The sequence below is a fragment of the Tachysurus fulvidraco genome, chromosome 25 (assembly GCF_022655615.1).
Source record: "Tachysurus fulvidraco isolate hzauxx_2018 chromosome 25, HZAU_PFXX_2.0, whole genome shotgun sequence".
NCBI classification, from domain to species: domain Eukaryota; kingdom Metazoa; phylum Chordata; class Actinopteri; order Siluriformes; family Bagridae; genus Tachysurus; species Tachysurus fulvidraco.
In genome coordinates, this window is record NC_062542.1 from 15122467 (window position 1) to 15142762 (window position 20296).

The window sequence follows — 20296 nt, forward strand, 5'->3', positions numbered from 1 at the left end:
GTAAGTCGAAGAGCGGGATGATGACCCCGTCAATACCAGATCTCTGTGACGTCCCCCTCCCAAAGCTTGCCAGGCCGACCTGTCGGGGTCCCGGGTCCACTTGGGAGGCCGTCTCGTCGGCTCCGGCCTCCGGTTGGAGTCTGAGAGGCGGGTGGGGGTGGGCTCCGTCGTAAGTCGGAGAGCGGGATGATGACCCCGTCAATACCAGATCTCTGTGACGTCCCCCTCCCAAAGTTTGCCAGGCCGACCTGTCGGGGTCCCGGGTCCACTTGGGAGGCCGTCTCGTCGGCTCCGGCCTCCGGTTGGAGTCTGAGAGGCGGGTGGGGGTGGGCTCCGTCGTAAGTCGAAGAGCGGGATGATGACCCCGTCAATACCAGATCTCTGTGACGTCCCCCTCCCAAAGTTTGCCAGGCCGACCTGTCGGGGTCCCGGGTCCACTTGGGAGGCCGTCTCGTCGGCTCCGGCCTCCGGTTGGAGTCTGAGAGGCGGGTGGGGGTGGGCTCCGTCGTAAGTCGGAGAGCGGGATGATGATCCGTCAATACCAGATCTCTGTGATGTCCTCCACCCAGAGTCTGGGAGGCCGTCATGTCGGGCTTTGGGCTCAGCTTGGGAGTCTGTCTCGTCCATAGAAAGTTGAAGAACTGAAAGATGGCTGCATTGGTCCATGATCTCTGTGATGTCATCCTCTCCTCTTTCCTTTTTTGTCCTGTGGTTCTTGTTTTTAGGCTAACAGGCCAAGTATGAAGCTGCACAATTCGTAGAAGTCCTTGAGCAATTTTCCATAGGTAATTATCATTTTTATCTTATCCAGGAACCATTTGAAGCCTCCTTCTTCATCAGAGTTGGTACAATTTTCTACCATATTGATCACGTGAGAATTTTCAACATGCTGGTACACAGGTCGTTGTGCAATGTAGATGCCTATTTGAGGCTCTGTAATATTCAACGTGTTGCCCATGTCAAGAGAAGGGTATTTAACTTGCACAATTTCCTTTCAGAATATCAACTGAGGCCTGCCTGAGTCACAACCACCGCGTATACAGACAGTAGCGTGTGTAGCGTTAATAGTTGAAACTTCAGGGAAGAACCAGAAGACAGAGGTTTTGGGTATTTTTTTTTTTTTTTTTCGGAAGACAGAGATTTGTCAATTTTTTTTTTTCGGAAGACGGAGATTTTCAATTTTTTTTTTTTTTCTGAAGACGAAGATTTTGCATCAATTTTTTTGGTGTTTTTTTTTTCAGAAGATCAGTTGAACACCAGCTTAGTTATCACCCGAACACTAACCGCCGCATATACAGACAGTAGCGTGTGTAGCGTTAATAGTTGAAACTTCAGATTAGATCATCAGCAGAACCAGAAGACGGAGGTTTTGTCAGAAACTTTTGATTCAGAAGATCAGTTGAGCACCAACGTATTTACCGCCACAACATTTACAAATCTGCTTTTCGTTAATATTGTAACTTTGCCCTGTTGCCGCCTTACTTACAAATCTGCTTTTCGTTAATATTGTAACTTTGTCCTGTCGCCGCCGGTAGCGGCAGCACTCATCTACACACACCTTCAACATTTCACGTTCCCTGAACACACACACACTCGGATAGAAGCTCGTATTCAAAGCAGCTACGTTACACATCGCATACACATTCATGTCGCTTACATGACAAACACAAATACACACAGAAGGTTGATTTAAAGTTGCTTTATTTCACTTATCTCTGCATTCGATGTGTTGGGTCTCTCTCTGTACGCCGCCGACATTCTCCAGTCTGTCTTGTGTGTTAGAGTGCAGCGTCAGTCAGGAGAGGCTTTGTGGTGCGCAGGCGCAGTGTTGCTAGAAGTCAGACGATACCATTCAGGGTGTTCATAGGGGAGACGAGAACATGGACGCTTTTTTTATTAGTAGAAGCTGGAGCTGTGAATTTTGGCAAACATTTCTGTCACAGTATAATTCTTTTCGTCGCTTACCTGGTAGAGGTTTCAAAGGCTGGAGTCCAACCTTCACACAGGTGGGGATTCGAACCCCGATCGTCCGGGCAAAAACCTTACTGGGGATAAACCAGATGCGCCACGGGAACGGCCGCTCTTTACGTCTGTTTTAGACATTTTAACTTTAATAGGAAAGACAAGCAACGCCCTGCCTGCTTACACAGTGAATAGACCTGTTATCAAACAAATATACATACTCACTAGGGGGTGTACAAAAATTCAGAAACCAGTCATATGTATTTGTAATCTATGCCGGTTCCTAGAATCATACTCCAAAGTATTGTTTTTATGTTTCTCTTATTTACTTGTGGGATTCACACTGTACCTTTAGAAAATAAGCATTTAAACACTTTCCATATTGTTCTATAATATACTTCCAGCTTCTGGTTACTTCCGCTTCAGATTACACTTAGTGTTGTATTTTGTGGGTGTGAGTATGGTTAAAAAAATCTTTGTTTTATAAGCATAAATAAATTTTTTGTTTGTATGTTTGTTTGTTAGTTAACATAAAACGTGAATATCATTAAGCTGCTATATTAAGACGTATGTAAACGTTAACTGAAAAGATATTAACCACAACTCCCACCATGGAGACCAGAGACATGTTTACGTCATTATTTGAAGTTTTGCTGTTTAGGACAACATGGTTTAGAAAAGATACAGACTGGCAGAAAAAAATTGCACATGGCTTCATATGAATAATGATTTATTGAGATCATGAAATTACACAAGAAAGTTTATAGTACACTGAAGAACCAGAAGGTGATTCCATTAGTCTGGGATCTCTGTGACGTCCCCCTCCCAAAGTTTGCCAGGCCGACCTGTCGGGGTCCCGGGTCGACTTGGGAGGCCGTCTCGTCGGCTCCGGCCTCCGGTTGGAGTCTGAGAGGCGGGTGGGGGTGGGCTCCGTCGTAAGTCGAAGAGCGGGATGATGACCCCGTCAATACCAGATCTCTGTGACGTCCCCCTCCCAAAGCTTGCCAGGCCGACCTGTCGGGGTCCCGGGTCCACTTGGGAGGCCGTCTCGTCGGCTCCGGCCTCCGGTTGGAGTCTGAGAGGCGGGTGGGGGTGGGCTCCGTCGTAAGTCGGAGAGCGGGATGATGACCCCGTCAATACCAGATCTCTGTGACGTCCCCCTCCCAAAGTTTGCCAGGCCGACCTGTCGGGGTCCCGGGTCCACTTGGGAGGCCGTCTCGTCGGCTCCGGCCTCCGGTTGGAGTCTGAGAGGCGGGTGGGGGTGGGCTCCGTCGTAAGTCGGAGAGCGGGATGATGACCCCGTCAATACCAGATCTCTGTGACGTCCCCCTCCCAAAGTTTGCCAGGCCGACCTGTCGGGGTCCCGGGTCCACTTGGGAGGCCGTCTCGTCGGCTCCGGCCTCCGGTTGGAGTCTGAGAGGCGGGTGGGGGTGGGCTCCGTCGTAAGTCGGAGAGCGGGATGATGATCCGTCAATACCAGATCTCTGTGACGTCCCCCTCCCAAAGTTTGCCAGGCCGGCCTGTCGGGGTCCCGGGTCCACTTGGGAGGCCGTCTCGCCGGCTCCGGCCTCCGGTTGGAGTCTGAGAGGCGGGTGGGGGTGGGCTCCGTCGTAAGTCGAAGAGCGGGATGATGACCCCGTCAATACCAGATCTCTGTGACGTCCCCCTCCCAAAGTTTGCCAGGCCGACCTGTCGGGGTCCCGGGTCCACTTGGGAGGCCGTCTCGTCGGCTCCGGCCTCCGGTTGGAGTCTGAGAGGCGGGTGGGGGTGGGCTCCGTCGTAAGTCGGAGAGCGGGATGATGATCCGTCAATACCAGATCTCTGTGATGTCCTCCACCCAGAGTCTGGGAGGCCGTCATGTCGGGCTTTGGGCTCAGCTTGGGAGTCTGTCTCGTCCATAGAAAGTTGAAGAACTGAAAGATGGCTGCATTGGTCCATGATCTCTGTGATGTCATCCTCTCCTCTTTCCTTTTTTGTCCTGTGGTTCTTGTTTTTAGGCTAACAGGCCAAGTATGAAGCTGCACAATTCGTAGAAGTCCTTGAGCAATTTTCCATAGGTAATTATCATTTTTATCTTATCCAGGAACCATTTGAAGCCTCCTTCTTCATCAGAGTTGGTACAATTTTCTACCATATTGATCACGTGAGAATTTTCAACATGCTGGTACACAGGTCGTTGTGCAATGTAGATGCCTATTTGAGGCTCTGTAATATTCAACGTGTTGCCCATGTCAAGAGAAGGGTATTTAACTTGCACAATTTCCTTTCAGAATATCAACTGAGGCCTGCCTGAGTCACAACCACCGCGTATACAGACAGTAGCGTGTGTAGCGTTAATAGTTGAAACTTCAGGGAAGAACCAGAAGACAGAGGTTTTGGGTTTTTTTTTTTTTTTTTTTCGGAAGACAGAGATTTGTCAATTTTTTTTTTTCGGAAGACGGAGATTTTCAATTTTTTTTTTTTTTTCTGAAGACGAAGATTTTGCATCAATTTTTTTGGTGTTTTTTTTTTCAGAAGATCAGTTGAACACCAGCTTAGTTATCACCCGAACACTAACCGCCGCATATACAGACAGTAGCGTGTGTAGCGTTAATAGTTGAAACTTCAGATTAGATCATCAGCAGAACCAGAAGACGGAGGTTTTGTCAGAAACTTTTGATTCAGAAGATCAGTTGAGCACCAACGTATTTACCGCCACAACATTTACAAATCTGCTTTTCGTTAATATTGTAACTTTGCCCTGTTGCCGCCTTACTTACAAATCTGCTTTTCGTTAATATTGTAACTTTGTCCTGTCGCCGCCGGTAGCGGCAGCACTCATCTACACACACCTTCAACATTTCACGTTCCCTGAACACACACACACTCGGATAGAAGCTCGTATTCAAAGCAGCTACGTTACACATCGCATACACATTCATGTCGCTTACATGACAAACACAAATACACACAGAAGGTTGATTTAAAGTTGCTTTATTTCACTTATCTCTGCATTCGATGTGTTGGGTCTCTCTCTGTACGCCGCCGACATTCTCCAGTCTGTCTTGTGTGTTAGAGTGCAGCGTCAGTCAGGAGAGGCTTTGTGGTGCGCAGGCGCAGTGTTGCTAGAAGTCAGACGATACCATTCAGGGTGTTCATAGGGGAGACGAGAACATGGACGCTTTTTTTATTAGTAGAAGCTGGAGCTGTGAATTTTGGCAAACATTTCTGTCACAGTATAATTCTTTTCGTCGCTTACCTGGTAGAGGTTTCAAAGGCTGGAGTCCAACCTTCACACAGGTGGGGATTCGAACCCCGATCGTCCGGGCAAAAACCTTACTGGGGATAAACCAGATGCGCCACGGGAACGGCCGCTCTTTACGTCTGTTTTAGACATTTTAACTTTAATAGGAAAGACAAGCAACGCCCTGCCTGCTTACACAGTGAATAGACCTGTTATCAAACAAATATACATACTCACTAGGGGGTGTACAAAAATTCAGAAACCAGTCATATGTATTTGTAATCTATGCCGGTTCCTAGAATCATACTCCAAAGTATTGTTTTTATGTTTCTCTTATTTACTTGTGGGATTCACACTGTACCTTTAGAAAATAAGCATTTAAACACTTTCCATATTGTTCTATAATATACTTCCAGCTTCTGGTTACTTCCGCTTCAGATTACACTTAGTGTTGTATTTTGTGGGTGTGAGTATGGTTAAAAAAATCTTTGTTTTATAAGCATAAATAAATTTTTTGTTTGTATGTTTGTTTGTTAGTTAACATAAAACGTGAATATCATTAAGCTGCTATATTAAGACGTATGTAAACGTTAACTGAAAAGATATTAACCACAACTCCCACCATGGAGACCAGAGACATGTTTACGTCATTATTTGAAGTTTTGCTGTTTAGGACAACATGGTTTAGAAAAGATACAGACTGGCAGAAAAAAATTGCACATGGCTTCATATGAATAATGATTTATTGAGATCATGAAATTACACAAGAAAGTTTATAGTACACTGAAGAACCAGAAGGTGATTCCATTAGTCTGGGATCTCTGTGACGTCCCCCTCCCAAAGTTTGCCAGGCCGACCTGTCGGGGTCCCGGGTCGACTTGGGAGGCCGTCTCGTCGGCTCCGGCCTCCGGTTGGAGTCTGAGAGGCGGGTGGGGGTGGGCTCCGTCGTAAGTCGAAGAGCGGGATGATGACCCCGTCAATACCAGATCTCTGTGACGTCCCCCTCCCAAAGCTTGCCAGGCCGACCTGTCGGGGTCCCGGGTCCACTTGGGAGGCCGTCTCGTCGGCTCCGGCCTCCGGTTGGAGTCTGAGAGGCGGGTGGGGGTGGGCTCCGTCGTAAGTCGGAGAGCGGGATGATGACCCCGTCAATACCAGATCTCTGTGACGTCCCCCTCCCAAAGTTTGCCAGGCCGACCTGTCGGGGTCCCGGGTCCACTTGGGAGGCCGTCTCGTCGGCTCCGGCCTCCGGTTGGAGTCTGAGAGGCGGGTGGGGGTGGGCTCCGTCGTAAGTCGGAGAGCGGGATGATGACCCCGTCAATACCAGATCTCTGTGACGTCCCCCTCCCAAAGTTTGCCAGGCCGACCTGTCGGGGTCCCGGGTCCACTTGGGAGGCCGTCTCGTCGGCTCCGGCCTCCGGTTGGAGTCTGAGAGGCGGGTGGGGGTGGGCTCCGTCGTAAGTCGGAGAGCGGGATGATGATCCGTCAATACCAGATCTCTGTGACGTCCCCCTCCCAAAGTTTGCCAGGCCGGCCTGTCGGGGTCCCGGGTCCACTTGGGAGGCCGTCTCGCCGGCTCCGGCCTCCGGTTGGAGTCTGAGAGGCGGGTGGGGGTGGGCTCCGTCGTAAGTCGAAGAGCGGGATGATGACCCCGTCAATACCAGATCTCTGTGACGTCCCCCTCCCAAAGTTTGCCAGGCCGACCTGTCGGGGTCCCGGGTCCACTTGGGAGGCCGTCTCGTCGGCTCCGGCCTCCGGTTGGAGTCTGAGAGGCGGGTGGGGGTGGGCTCCGTCGTAAGTCGGAGAGCGGGATGATGATCCGTCAATACCAGATCTCTGTGATGTCCTCCACCCAGAGTCTGGGAGGCCGTCATGTCGGGCTTTGGGCTCAGCTTGGGAGTCTGTCTCGTCCATAGAAAGTTGAAGAACTGAAAGATGGCTGCATTGGTCCATGATCTCTGTGATGTCATCCTCTCCTCTTTCCTTTTTTGTCCTGTGGTTCTTGTTTTTAGGCTAACAGGCCAAGTATGAAGCTGCACAATTCGTAGAAGTCCTTGAGCAATTTTCCATAGGTAATTATCATTTTTATCTTATCCAGGAACCATTTGAAGCCTCCTTCTTCATCAGAGTTGGTACAATTTTCTACCATATTGATCACGTGAGAATTTTCAACATGCTGGTACACAGGTCGTTGTGCAATGTAGATGCCTATTTGAGGCTCTGTAATATTCAACGTGTTGCCCATGTCAAGAGAAGGGTATTTAACTTGCACAATTTCCTTTCAGAATATCAACTGAGGCCTGCCTGAGTCACAACCACCGCGTATACAGACAGTAGCGTGTGTAGCGTTAATAGTTGAAACTTCAGGGAAGAACCAGAAGACAGAGGTTTTGGGTTTTTTTTTTTTTTTTTTCGGAAGACAGAGATTTGTCAATTTTTTTTTTTCGGAAGACGGAGATTTTCAATTTTTTTTTTTTTTTCTGAAGACGAAGATTTTGCATCAATTTTTTTGGTGTTTTTTTTTTCAGAAGATCAGTTGAACACCAGCTTAGTTATCACCCGAACACTAACCGCCGCATATACAGACAGTAGCGTGTGTAGCGTTAATAGTTGAAACTTCAGATTAGATCATCAGCAGAACCAGAAGACGGAGGTTTTGTCAGAAACTTTTGATTCAGAAGATCAGTTGAGCACCAACGTATTTACCGCCACAACATTTACAAATCTGCTTTTCGTTAATATTGTAACTTTGCCCTGTTGCCGCCTTACTTACAAATCTGCTTTTCGTTAATATTGTAACTTTGTCCTGTCGCCGCCGGTAGCGGCAGCACTCATCTACACACACCTTCAACATTTCACGTTCCCTGAACACACACACACTCGGATAGAAGCTCGTATTCAAAGCAGCTACGTTACACATCGCATACACATTCATGTCGCTTACATGACAAACACAAATACACACAGAAGGTTGATTTAAAGTTGCTTTATTTCACTTATCTCTGCATTCGATGTGTTGGGTCTCTCTCTGTACGCCGCCGACATTCTCCAGTCTGTCTTGTGTGTTAGAGTGCAGCGTCAGTCAGGAGAGGCTTTGTGGTGCGCAGGCGCAGTGTTGCTAGAAGTCAGACGATACCATTCAGGGTGTTCATAGGGGAGACGAGAACATGGACGCTTTTTTTATTAGTAGAAGCTGGAGCTGTGAATTTTGGCAAACATTTCTGTCACAGTATAATTCTTTTCGTCGCTTACCTGGTAGAGGTTTCAAAGGCTGGAGTCCAACCTTCACACAGGTGGGGATTCGAACCCCGATCGTCCGGGCAAAAACCTTACTGGGGATAAACCAGATGCGCCACGGGAACGGCCGCTCTTTACGTCTGTTTTAGACATTTTAACTTTAATAGGAAAGACAAGCAACGCCCTGCCTGCTTACACAGTGAATAGACCTGTTATCAAACAAATATACATACTCACTAGGGGGTGTACAAAAATTCAGAAACCAGTCATATGTATTTGTAATCTATGCCGGTTCCTAGAATCATACTCCAAAGTATTGTTTTTATGTTTCTCTTATTTACTTGTGGGATTCACACTGTACCTTTAGAAAATAAGCATTTAAACACTTTCCATATTGTTCTATAATATACTTCCAGCTTCTGGTTACTTCCGCTTCAGATTACACTTAGTGTTGTATTTTGTGGGTGTGAGTATGGTTAAAAAAATCTTTGTTTTATAAGCATAAATAAATTTTTTGTTTGTATGTTTGTTTGTTAGTTAACATAAAACGTGAATATCATTAAGCTGCTATATTAAGACGTATGTAAACGTTAACTGAAAAGATATTAACCACAACTCCCACCATGGAGACCAGAGACATGTTTACGTCATTATTTGAAGTTTTGCTGTTTAGGACAACATGGTTTAGAAAAGATACAGACTGGCAGAAAAAAATTGCACATGGCTTCATATGAATAATGATTTATTGAGATCATGAAATTACACAAGAAAGTTTATAGTACACTGAAGAACCAGAAGGTGATTCCATTAGTCTGGGATCTCTGTGACGTCCCCCTCCCAAAGTTTGCCAGGCCGACCTGTCGGGGTCCCGGGTCGACTTGGGAGGCCGTCTCGTCGGCTCCGGCCTCCGGTTGGAGTCTGAGAGGCGGGTGGGGGTGGGCTCCGTCGTAAGTCGAAGAGCGGGATGATGACCCCGTCAATACCAGATCTCTGTGACGTCCCCCTCCCAAAGCTTGCCAGGCCGACCTGTCGGGGTCCCGGGTCCACTTGGGAGGCCGTCTCGTCGGCTCCGGCCTCCGGTTGGAGTCTGAGAGGCGGGTGGGGGTGGGCTCCGTCGTAAGTCGGAGAGCGGGATGATGACCCCGTCAATACCAGATCTCTGTGACGTCCCCCTCCCAAAGTTTGCCAGGCCGACCTGTCGGGGTCCCGGGTCCACTTGGGAGGCCGTCTCGTCGGCTCCGGCCTCCGGTTGGAGTCTGAGAGGCGGGTGGGGGTGGGCTCCGTCGTAAGTCGGAGAGCGGGATGATGACCCCGTCAATACCAGATCTCTGTGACGTCCCCCTCCCAAAGTTTGCCAGGCCGACCTGTCGGGGTCCCGGGTCCACTTGGGAGGCCGTCTCGTCGGCTCCGGCCTCCGGTTGGAGTCTGAGAGGCGGGTGGGGGTGGGCTCCGTCGTAAGTCGGAGAGCGGGATGATGATCCGTCAATACCAGATCTCTGTGACGTCCCCCTCCCAAAGTTTGCCAGGCCGGCCTGTCGGGGTCCCGGGTCCACTTGGGAGGCCGTCTCGCCGGCTCCGGCCTCCGGTTGGAGTCTGAGAGGCGGGTGGGGGTGGGCTCCGTCGTAAGTCGAAGAGCGGGATGATGACCCCGTCAATACCAGATCTCTGTGACGTCCCCCTCCCAAAGTTTGCCAGGCCGACCTGTCGGGGTCCCGGGTCCACTTGGGAGGCCGTCTCGTCGGCTCCGGCCTCCGGTTGGAGTCTGAGAGGCGGGTGGGGGTGGGCTCCGTCGTAAGTCGGAGAGCGGGATGATGATCCGTCAATACCAGATCTCTGTGATGTCCTCCACCCAGAGTCTGGGAGGCCGTCATGTCGGGCTTTGGGCTCAGCTTGGGAGTCTGTCTCGTCCATAGAAAGTTGAAGAACTGAAAGATGGCTGCATTGGTCCATGATCTCTGTGATGTCATCCTCTCCTCTTTCCTTTTTTGTCCTGTGGTTCTTGTTTTTAGGCTAACAGGCCAAGTATGAAGCTGCACAATTCGTAGAAGTCCTTGAGCAATTTTCCATAGGTAATTATCATTTTTATCTTATCCAGGAACCATTTGAAGCCTCCTTCTTCATCAGAGTTGGTACAATTTTCTACCATATTGATCACGTGAGAATTTTCAACATGCTGGTACACAGGTCGTTGTGCAATGTAGATGCCTATTTGAGGCTCTGTAATATTCAACGTGTTGCCCATGTCAAGAGAAGGGTATTTAACTTGCACAATTTCCTTTCAGAATATCAACTGAGGCCTGCCTGAGTCACAACCACCGCGTATACAGACAGTAGCGTGTGTAGCGTTAATAGTTGAAACTTCAGGGAAGAACCAGAAGACAGAGGTTTTGGGTATTTTTTTTTTTTTTTTCGGAAGACAGAGATTTGTCAATTTTTTTTTTTCGGAAGACGGAGATTTTCAATTTTTTTTTTTTTTTCTGAAGACGAAGATTTTGCATCAATTTTTTTGGTGTTTTTTTTTTCAGAAGATCAGTTGAACACCAGCTTAGTTATCACCCGAACACTAACCGCCGCATATACAGACAGTAGCGTGTGTAGCGTTAATAGTTGAAACTTCAGATTAGATCATCAGCAGAACCAGAAGACGGAGGTTTTGTCAGAAACTTTTGATTCAGAAGATCAGTTGAGCACCAACGTATTTACCGCCACAACATTTACAAATCTGCTTTTCGTTAATATTGTAACTTTGCCCTGTTGCCGCCTTACTTACAAATCTGCTTTTCGTTAATATTGTAATTTTGTCCTGTCGCCGCCGGTAGCGGCAGCACTCATCTACACACACCTTCAACATTTCACGTTCCCTGAACACACACACACACACTCGGATAGAAGCTCGTATTCAAAGCAGCTACGTTACACATCGCATACACATTCATGTCGCTTACATGACAAACACAAATACACACAGAAGGTTGATTTAAAGTTGCTTTATTTCACTTATCTCTGCATTCGATGTGTTGGGTCTCTCTCTGTACGCCGCCGACATTCTCCAGTCTGTCTTGTGTGTTAGAGTGCAGCGTCAGTCAGGAGAGGCTTTGTGGTGCGCAGGCGCAGTGTTGCTAGAAGTCAGACGATACCATTCAGGGTGTTCATAGGGGAGACGAGAACATGGACGCTTTTTTTATTAGTAGAAGCTGGAGCTGTGAATTTTGGCAAACATTTCTGTCACAGTATAATTCTTTTCGTCGCTTACCTGGTAGAGGTTTCAAAGGCTGGAGTCCAACCTTCACACAGGTGGGGATTCGAACCCCGATCGTCCGGGCAAAAACCTTACTGGGGATAAACCAGATGCGCCACGGGAACGGCCGCTCTTTACGTCTGTTTTAGACATTTTAACTTTAATAGGAAAGACAAGCAACGCCCTGCCTGCTTACACAGTGAATAGACCTGTTATCAAACAAATATACATACTCACTAGGGGGTGTACAAAAATTCAGAAACCAGTCATATGTATTTGTAATCTATGCCGGTTCCTAGAATCATACTCCAAAGTATTGTTTTTATGTTTCTCTTATTTACTTGTGGGATTCACACTGTACCTTTAGAAAATAAGCATTTAAACACTTTCCATATTGTTCTATAATATACTTCCAGCTTCTGGTTACTTCCGCTTCAGATTACACTTAGTGTTGTATTTTGTGGGTGTGAGTATGGTTAAAAAAATCTTTGTTTTATAAGCATAAATAAATTTTTTGTTTGTATGTTTGTTTGTTAGTTAACATAAAACGTGAATATCATTAAGCTGCTATATTAAGACGTATGTAAACGTTAACTGAAAAGATATTAACCACAACTCCCACCATGGAGACCAGAGACATGTTTACGTCATTATTTGAAGTTTTGCTGTTTAGGACAACATGGTTTAGAAAAGATACAGACTGGCAGAAAAAAATTGCACATGGCTTCATATGAATAATGATTTATTGAGATCATGAAATTACACAAGAAAGTTTATAGTACACTGAAGAACCAGAAGGTGATTCCATTAGTCTGGGATCTCTGTGACGTCCCCCTCCCAAAGTTTGCCAGGCCGACCTGTCGGGGTCCCGGGTCGACTTGGGAGGCCGTCTCGTCGGCTCCGGCCTCCGGTTGGAGTCTGAGAGGCGGGTGGGGGTGGGCTCCGTCGTAAGTCGAAGAGCGGGATGATGACCCCGTCAATACCAGATCTCTGTGACGTCCCCCTCCCAAAGCTTGCCAGGCCGACCTGTCGGGGTCCCGGGTCCACTTGGGAGGCCGTCTCGTCGGCTCCGGCCTCCGGTTGGAGTCTGAGAGGCGGGTGGGGGTGGGCTCCGTCGTAAGTCGGAGAGCGGGATGATGACCCCGTCAATACCAGATCTCTGTGACGTCCCCCTCCCAAAGTTTGCCAGGCCGACCTGTCGGGGTCCCGGGTCCACTTGGGAGGCCGTCTCGTCGGCTCCGGCCTCCGGTTGGAGTCTGAGAGGCGGGTGGGGGTGGGCTCCGTCGTAAGTCGGAGAGCGGGATGATGACCCCGTCAATACCAGATCTCTGTGACGTCCCCCTCCCAAAGTTTGCCAGGCCGACCTGTCGGGGTCCCGGGTCCACTTGGGAGGCCGTCTCGTCGGCTCCGGCCTCCGGTTGGAGTCTGAGAGGCGGGTGGGGGTGGGCTCCGTCGTAAGTCGGAGAGCGGGATGATGATCCGTCAATACCAGATCTCTGTGACGTCCCCCTCCCAAAGTTTGCCAGGCCGGCCTGTCGGGGTCCCGGGTCCACTTGGGAGGCCGTCTCGCCGGCTCCGGCCTCCGGTTGGAGTCTGAGAGGCGGGTGGGGGTGGGCTCCGTCGTAAGTCGAAGAGCGGGATGATGACCCCGTCAATACCAGATCTCTGTGACGTCCCCCTCCCAAAGTTTGCCAGGCCGACCTGTCGGGGTCCCGGGTCCACTTGGGAGGCCGTCTCGTCGGCTCCGGCCTCCGGTTGGAGTCTGAGAGGCGGGTGGGGGTGGGCTCCGTCGTAAGTCGGAGAGCGGGATGATGATCCGTCAATACCAGATCTCTGTGATGTCCTCCACCCAGAGTCTGGGAGGCCGTCATGTCGGGCTTTGGGCTCAGCTTGGGAGTCTGTCTCGTCCATAGAAAGTTGAAGAACTGAAAGATGGCTGCATTGGTCCATGATCTCTGTGATGTCATCCTCTCCTCTTTCCTTTTTTGTCCTGTGGTTCTTGTTTTTAGGCTAACAGGCCAAGTATGAAGCTGCACAATTCGTAGAAGTCCTTGAGCAATTTTCCATAGGTAATTATCATTTTTATCTTATCCAGGAACCATTTGAAGCCTCCTTCTTCATCAGAGTTGGTACAATTTTCTACCATATTGATCACGTGAGAATTTTCAACATGCTGGTACACAGGTCGTTGTGCAATGTAGATGCCTATTTGAGGCTCTGTAATATTCAACGTGTTGCCCATGTCAAGAGAAGGGTATTTAACTTGCACAATTTCCTTTCAGAATATCAACTGAGGCCTGCCTGAGTCACAACCACCGCGTATACAGACAGTAGCGTGTGTAGCGTTAATAGTTGAAACTTCAGGGAAGAACCAGAAGACAGAGGTTTTGGGTATTTTTTTTTTTTTTTTCGGAAGACAGAGATTTGTCAATTTTTTTTTTTCGGAAGACGGAGATTTTCAATTTTTTTTTTTTTTCTGAAGACGAAGATTTTGCATCAATTTTTTTGGTGTTTTTTTTTTCAGAAGATCAGTTGAACACCAGCTTAGTTATCACCCGAACACTAACCGCCGCATATACAGACAGTAGCGTGTGTAGCGTTAATAGTTGAAACTTCAGATTAGATCATCAGCAGAACCAGAAGACGGAGGTTTTGTCAGAAACTTTTGATTCAGAAGATCAGTTGAGCACCAACGTATTTACCGCCACAACATTTACAAATCTGCTTTTCGTTAATATTGTAACTTTGCCCTGTTGCCGCCTTACTTACAAATCTGCTTTTCGTTAATATTGTAACTTTGTCCTGTCGCCGCCGGTAGCGGCAGCACTCATCTACACACACCTTCAACATTTCACGTTCCCTGAACACACACACACTCGGATAGAAGCTCGTATTCAAAGCAGCTACGTTACACATCGCATACACATTCATGTCGCTTACATGACAAACACAAATACACACAGAAGGTTGATTTAAAGTTGCTTTATTTCACTTATCTCTGCATTCGATGTGTTGGGTCTCTCTCTGTACGCCGCCGACATTCTCCAGTCTGTCTTGTGTGTTAGAGTGCAGCGTCAGTCAGGAGAGGCTTTGTGGTGCGCAGGCGCAGTGTTGCTAGAAGTCAGACGATACCATTCAGGGTGTTCATAGGGGAGACGAGAACATGGACGCTTTTTTTATTAGTAGAAGCTGGAGCTGTGAATTTTGGCAAACATTTCTGTCACAGTATAATTCTTTTCGTCGCTTACCTGGTAGAGGTTTCAAAGGCTGGAGTCCAACCTTCACACAGGTGGGGATTCGAACCCCGATCGTCCGGGCAAAAACCTTACTGGGGATAAACCAGATGCGCCACGGGAACGGCCGCTCTTTACGTCTGTTTTAGACATTTTAACTTTAATAGGAAAGACAAGCAACGCCCTGCCTGCTTACACAGTGAATAGACCTGTTATCAAACAAATATACATACTCACTAGGGGGTGTACAAAAATTCAGAAACCAGTCATATGTATTTGTAATCTATGCCGGTTCCTAGAATCATACTCCAAAGTATTGTTTTTATGTTTCTCTTATTTACTTGTGGGATTCACACTGTACCTTTAGAAAATAAGCATTTAAACACTTTCCATATTGTTCTATAATATACTTCCAGCTTCTGGTTACTTCCGCTTCAGATTACACTTAGTGTTGTATTTTGTGGGTGTGAGTATGGTTAAAAAAATCTTTGTTTTATAAGCATAAATAAATTTTTTGTTTGTATGTTTGTTTGTTAGTTAACATAAAACGTGAATATCATTAAGCTGCTATATTAAGACGTATGTAAACGTTAACTGAAAAGATATTAACCACAACTCCCACCATGGAGACCAGAGACATGTTTACGTCATTATTTGAAGTTTTGCTGTTTAGGACAACATGGTTTAGAAAAGATACAGACTGGCAGAAAAAAATTGCACATGGCTTCATATGAATAATGATTTATTGAGATCATGAAATTACACAAGAAAGTTTATAGTACACTGAAGAACCAGAAGGTGATTCCATTAGTCTGGGATCTCTGTGACGTCCCCCTCCCAAAGTTTGCCAGGCCGACCTGTCGGGGTCCCGGGTCGACTTGGGAGGCCGTCTCGTCGGCTCCGGCCTCCGGTTGGAGTCTGAGAGGCGGGTGGGGGTGGGCTCCGTCGTAAGTCGAAGAGCGGGATGATGACCCCGTCAATACCAGATCTCTGTGACGTCCCCCTCCCAAAGCTTGCCAGGCCGACCTGTCGGGGTCCCGGGTCCACTTGGGAGGCCGTCTCGTCGGCTCCGGCCTCCGGTTGGAGTCTGAGAGGCGGGTGGGGGTGGGCTCCGTCGTAAGTCGGAGAGCGGGATGATGACCCCGTCAATACCAGATCTCTGTGACGTCCCCCTCCCAAAGTTTGCCAGGCCGACCTGTCGGGGTCCCGGGTCCACTTGGGAGGCCGTCTCGTCGGCTCCGGCCTCCGGTTGGAGTCTGAGAGGCGGGTGGGGGTGGGCTCCGTCGTAAGTCGGAGAGCGGGATGATGACCCCGTCAATACCAGATCTCTGTGACGTCCCCCTCCCAAAGTTTGCCAGGCCGACCTGTCGGGGTCCCGGGTCCACTTGGGAGGCCGTCTCGTCGGCTCCGGCCTCCGGTTGGAGTCTGAGAGGCGGGTGGGGGTGGGCTCCGTCGTAAGTCGGAGAGCGGGATGATGATCCGTCAATACCAGATCTCTGTGACGTCCCCCTCCCAAAGTTTGCCAGGCCGGCCTGTCGGGGTCCCGGGTCCACTTGGGAGGCCGTCTCGCCGGCTCCGGCCTCCGGTTGGAGTCTGAGAGGCGGGTGGGGGTGGGCTCCGTCGTAAGTCGAAGAGCGGGATGATGACCCCGTCAATACCAGATCTCTGTGACGTCCCCCTCCCAAAGTTTGCCAGGCCGACCTGTCGGGGTCCCGGGTCCACTTGGGAGGCCGTCTCGTCGGCTCCGGCCTCCGGTTGGAGTCTGAGAGGCGGGTGGGGGTGGGCTCCGTCGTAAGTCGGAGAGCGGGATGATGATCCGTCAATACCAGATCTCTGTGATGTCCTCCACCCAGAGTCTGGGAGGCCGTCATGTCGGGCTTTGGGCTCAGCTTGGGAGTCTGTCTCGTCCATAGAAAGTTGAAGAACTGAAAGATGGCTGCATTGGTCCATGATCTCTGTGATGTCATCCTCTCCTCTTTCCTTTTTTGTCCTGTGGTTCTTGTTTTTAGGCTAACAGGCCAAGTATGAAGCTGCACAATTCGTAGAAGTCCTTGAGCAATTTTCCATAGGTAATTATCATTTTTATCTTATCCAGGAACCATTTGAAGCCTCCTTCTTCATCAGAGTTGGTACAATTTTCTACCATATTGATCACGTGAGAATTTTCAACATGCTGGTACACAGGTCGTTGTGCAATGTAGATGCCTATTTGAGGCTCTGTAATATTCAACGTGTTGCCCATGTCAAGAGAAGGGTATTTAACTTGCACAATTTCCTTTCAGAATATCAACTGAGGCCTGCCTGAGTCACAACCACCGCGTATACAGACAGTAGCGTGTGTAGCGTTAATAGTTGAAACTTCAGGGAAGAACCAGAAGACAGAGGTTTTGGGTTTTTTTTTTTTTTTTTTTCGGAAGACAGAGATTTGTCAATTTTTTTTTTCGGAAGACAGAGATTTGTCAATTTTTTTTTTCGGAAGACGGAGATTTTGCATCAATTTTTTTGGTGGTTTATTTTTTTTCAGAAGATCAGTTGAACACCAGCTTAGTTATCACCCGAACACTAACCGCCGCATATACAGACAGTAGCGTGTGTAGCGTTAATAGTTGAAACTTCAGATTAGATCATCAGCAGAACCAGAAGACGGAGGTTTTGTCAGAAACTTTTGATTCAACTTTTGATTTGATCCCATTCAGGTGTTGAACATGATCGACGCTTCTTTATTAGTAGAAGATGGAGTTTTGAATTTTGGCAAACATTTCGATCACAATATAATTATTTTCGTCGCATACCTGGTAGAGGTTTGAAGGCTTGAGTCCAACCATTACACACTGGTGGGGATTCGAACCCCGATCGTCCGTGCAAAACTTTATAAGCGAGAAACCAGATGCTCCACTGTTAAGAGAGCCATGAGGTTTCTCTCTGCTGGCCTGCAGAGGATATGCTGCACTTTAGCATCAGTACTCTATTTCCCACAATTCATTGCACCACCAACTCAGCACACCTGTTTCCTATTTGCAATCACCTGGTCTATATAAGCTCACTCAGAACTCTGGAATGTCGCGAAATCTTGTTAGCCTTGTCTGCATTCTGAGCCTATTATCGGTTCCGTCTATTGCCTTGTTTTGACCTTGCTTCCTTTTCGTGTTTATGCATGTTTGCTACCTGCCCTGATCTACGCCTGGATTATTGACTACTGTTTTTGGATTTCCTTTGATGTCGTTGTTTGCTTGATGTTTGAACCTTGCCTGTTTTGGATATCGCCTAATAAACCAGCATTTGGATCTAACCCGTTTCACGTGCATGACAGCCACCGGCACGGCTGTTTGTTTGTCTGTTTTAGAAATTTTAACTTCAATAGGAAAGACAAGCAATGCCCTGCTTGCTTACGCAGTGAATAGATCTATTATGAAAGAAATATACACGATCACTACGAGGTGTACAAGAATTCAGAAACCAGTCATATGTATAATCTTCCGCTTCAGATTACACTTTGCTGCACTTCATTAAAAGCTGACTGTTAACAAAGACAAGATGTAAGGATCTCTACTCGGTTAAGTTTTTGCATGTTTGTACTGGCTTCTATAATCTGTATTCAGGAATTTCCAGTTTTCAGTTAGTGAACTTGCAGTCAGCATAGCTCATGGCCATTGACGTTATACACCTCTGGGGTGGACCTGTGTTTGGAGCTGGCCAATGGTGAAACTATCTGATTCCTGTAAGTACAGTATGAAGCTCTAATGCTCTAGTTTCAGATGGGAAAAACCTTCCCACTTTTATTTCAGAAGCAGCTCCAGGATCAAAACTGCAAAGCTGGTTTGTGCTTTTGGGACTTCCTAAAACCCTGTTTTTTCATCAAAAAGTAAACTTCAGAAGATTGAAAGCTAACATGGAACATTTTTATTAGGATAACAAGGTAGGAAATGTATTGTGCCAATGTAACACACATATTTTGTAATTACGTTTCAATCCTCATGACTGAGGCTAACAATTATAGTCCAAGAAAAGCTGATGAATTGACCGCTATTGTCTTTCTTAATTAAAATATTTTTTTGTAAGTATTCTATCAAATGCAAGCATTTAGGATCCACTCTTAATGTGTTGCATGGGGTCCCTAAGAGTGAAATTAGGAAACAATCATGCATCACCGTGATACAGCAACACAATTATAGAATAATAAATAAATAATAAAGATAGCCAAATTAAAACTCCATCAAAATGTTTTTTTTTCTCACTGGAAGCACTGTTTAACTTGTTCCCAAACAAACAAAAGGGTTTAAAGTCTCAACTATGCTTCCATGGCCATTAACCCTGCTTCAGTTTCCCTTCTAGTTTTCACTCTGGAGACTGCATGAGACACGATGGACATTAACGCTGTAAACGCACTCTCATACGAGGACTTTTTGGAAATATTCGGGAACGTGGTTGAGAAATGTCCCATCATCCCAGCTGCAGTTTGGATCCATCGTCCGTTCACGAGCCTAGCAGACATCGAGGCTCACATATCCGACTTCATCGACAGTCTACCTGAATCAGGTACAGCTCCTGAATCAAGCAGAGAATTATTGATGTGAAGGAAATCAGAAATATGATGGGTTTAATGTAGAAGGTGGAAGAAGTTCAAAGAAACTACACCTGAGTCTATGTATAGATGGGCAACATGGTGTCGCAGCAGCACCAGTTGCTCCAGACTGATTAGAGTTTGCATTTTCATCCATCCAATGTTAGTGTGGGGTTCCTCTGAGTTCTCTGTTTTGTTTTTTTGGAAGTGTGGTCTAGTTACAGTAAGTAGGAGAGTAGTATGCCACTCAATTAATGTACACGGTTCTATTTTCCTGCTATTTGGCTAATTGTCTTCAGGCCACATAACGATTAGTGAGCATGTGCATGCGCAGGTAAAGAGGGAATCCTTCGGTGTCACCCGGACCTGGCGGGCAGGGAGCTTCAGAGTGGCGCGTTAACCCGTGACTCACAGGAGGAGCAGCGCGCGGCCGGTTTCACTGACCTGCAGCCTACGGAGGTGTCCCGCATGCGCAGCCTAAACTCCGAGTACAAGGAGCGCTTTGGCTTCCCGTTTGTAATATGCGCGCGGCTGAACACCAAACGGGACATAATGCGTGAGCTGCTTCAATGTCTCGGTAACGACCCTGCGGCGGAAAGAGCGCGCGCCATCGGCGAGGTGAAAAAGATTTGCGCGCTGCGAATGCGCAACCTCCAGCTCTCCAACTCTCCAAACAAGCTCTAAGGTGACGAGCTTTGTGTGTTGAATACGCACTGGATTCTATTGGATCAGTGATCAGTGTTAACTTAGCAGTAATAACGTGGCGTGAATTCATTACAAGCGTTGTTCACAATTTATAATGCACAATGAAAATAAAAACTATGTCCTATGAGAGCATTATAACA

The 20296-nt window shown here is 47.5% G+C and overlaps 1 protein-coding gene across 2 annotated transcripts; it reads left to right on the plus strand.

The window, feature by feature from the left end:
* The first annotated feature begins 17938 nt into the window (after nucleotides 1–17938).
* urad (ureidoimidazoline (2-oxo-4-hydroxy-4-carboxy-5-) decarboxylase) lies at nucleotides 17939–20285 on the plus strand. Of its 2 annotated transcripts, XM_027175181.2 has the most exons (4): nucleotides 17939–18426; nucleotides 18676–18806; nucleotides 19223–19426; nucleotides 19786–20285. In XM_027175181.2, exons 3-4 carry the CDS (start codon nucleotides 19252–19254, stop codon nucleotides 20133–20135), a joined length of 525 nt encoding a protein of 174 aa, XP_027030982.1. In that variant the 5' UTR covers nucleotides 17939–18426; nucleotides 18676–18806; nucleotides 19223–19251; the 3' UTR covers nucleotides 20136–20285. The 2 variants fall into 2 exon arrangements, with proteins under 2 accessions (XP_027030982.1, XP_047664434.1); XM_047808478.1 differs by lacking the exon at nucleotides 17939–18426 and having other exon boundaries at nucleotides 18644–18806; nucleotides 19211–19426.
* Nucleotides 20286–20296: the final 11 nt, after the last annotated feature.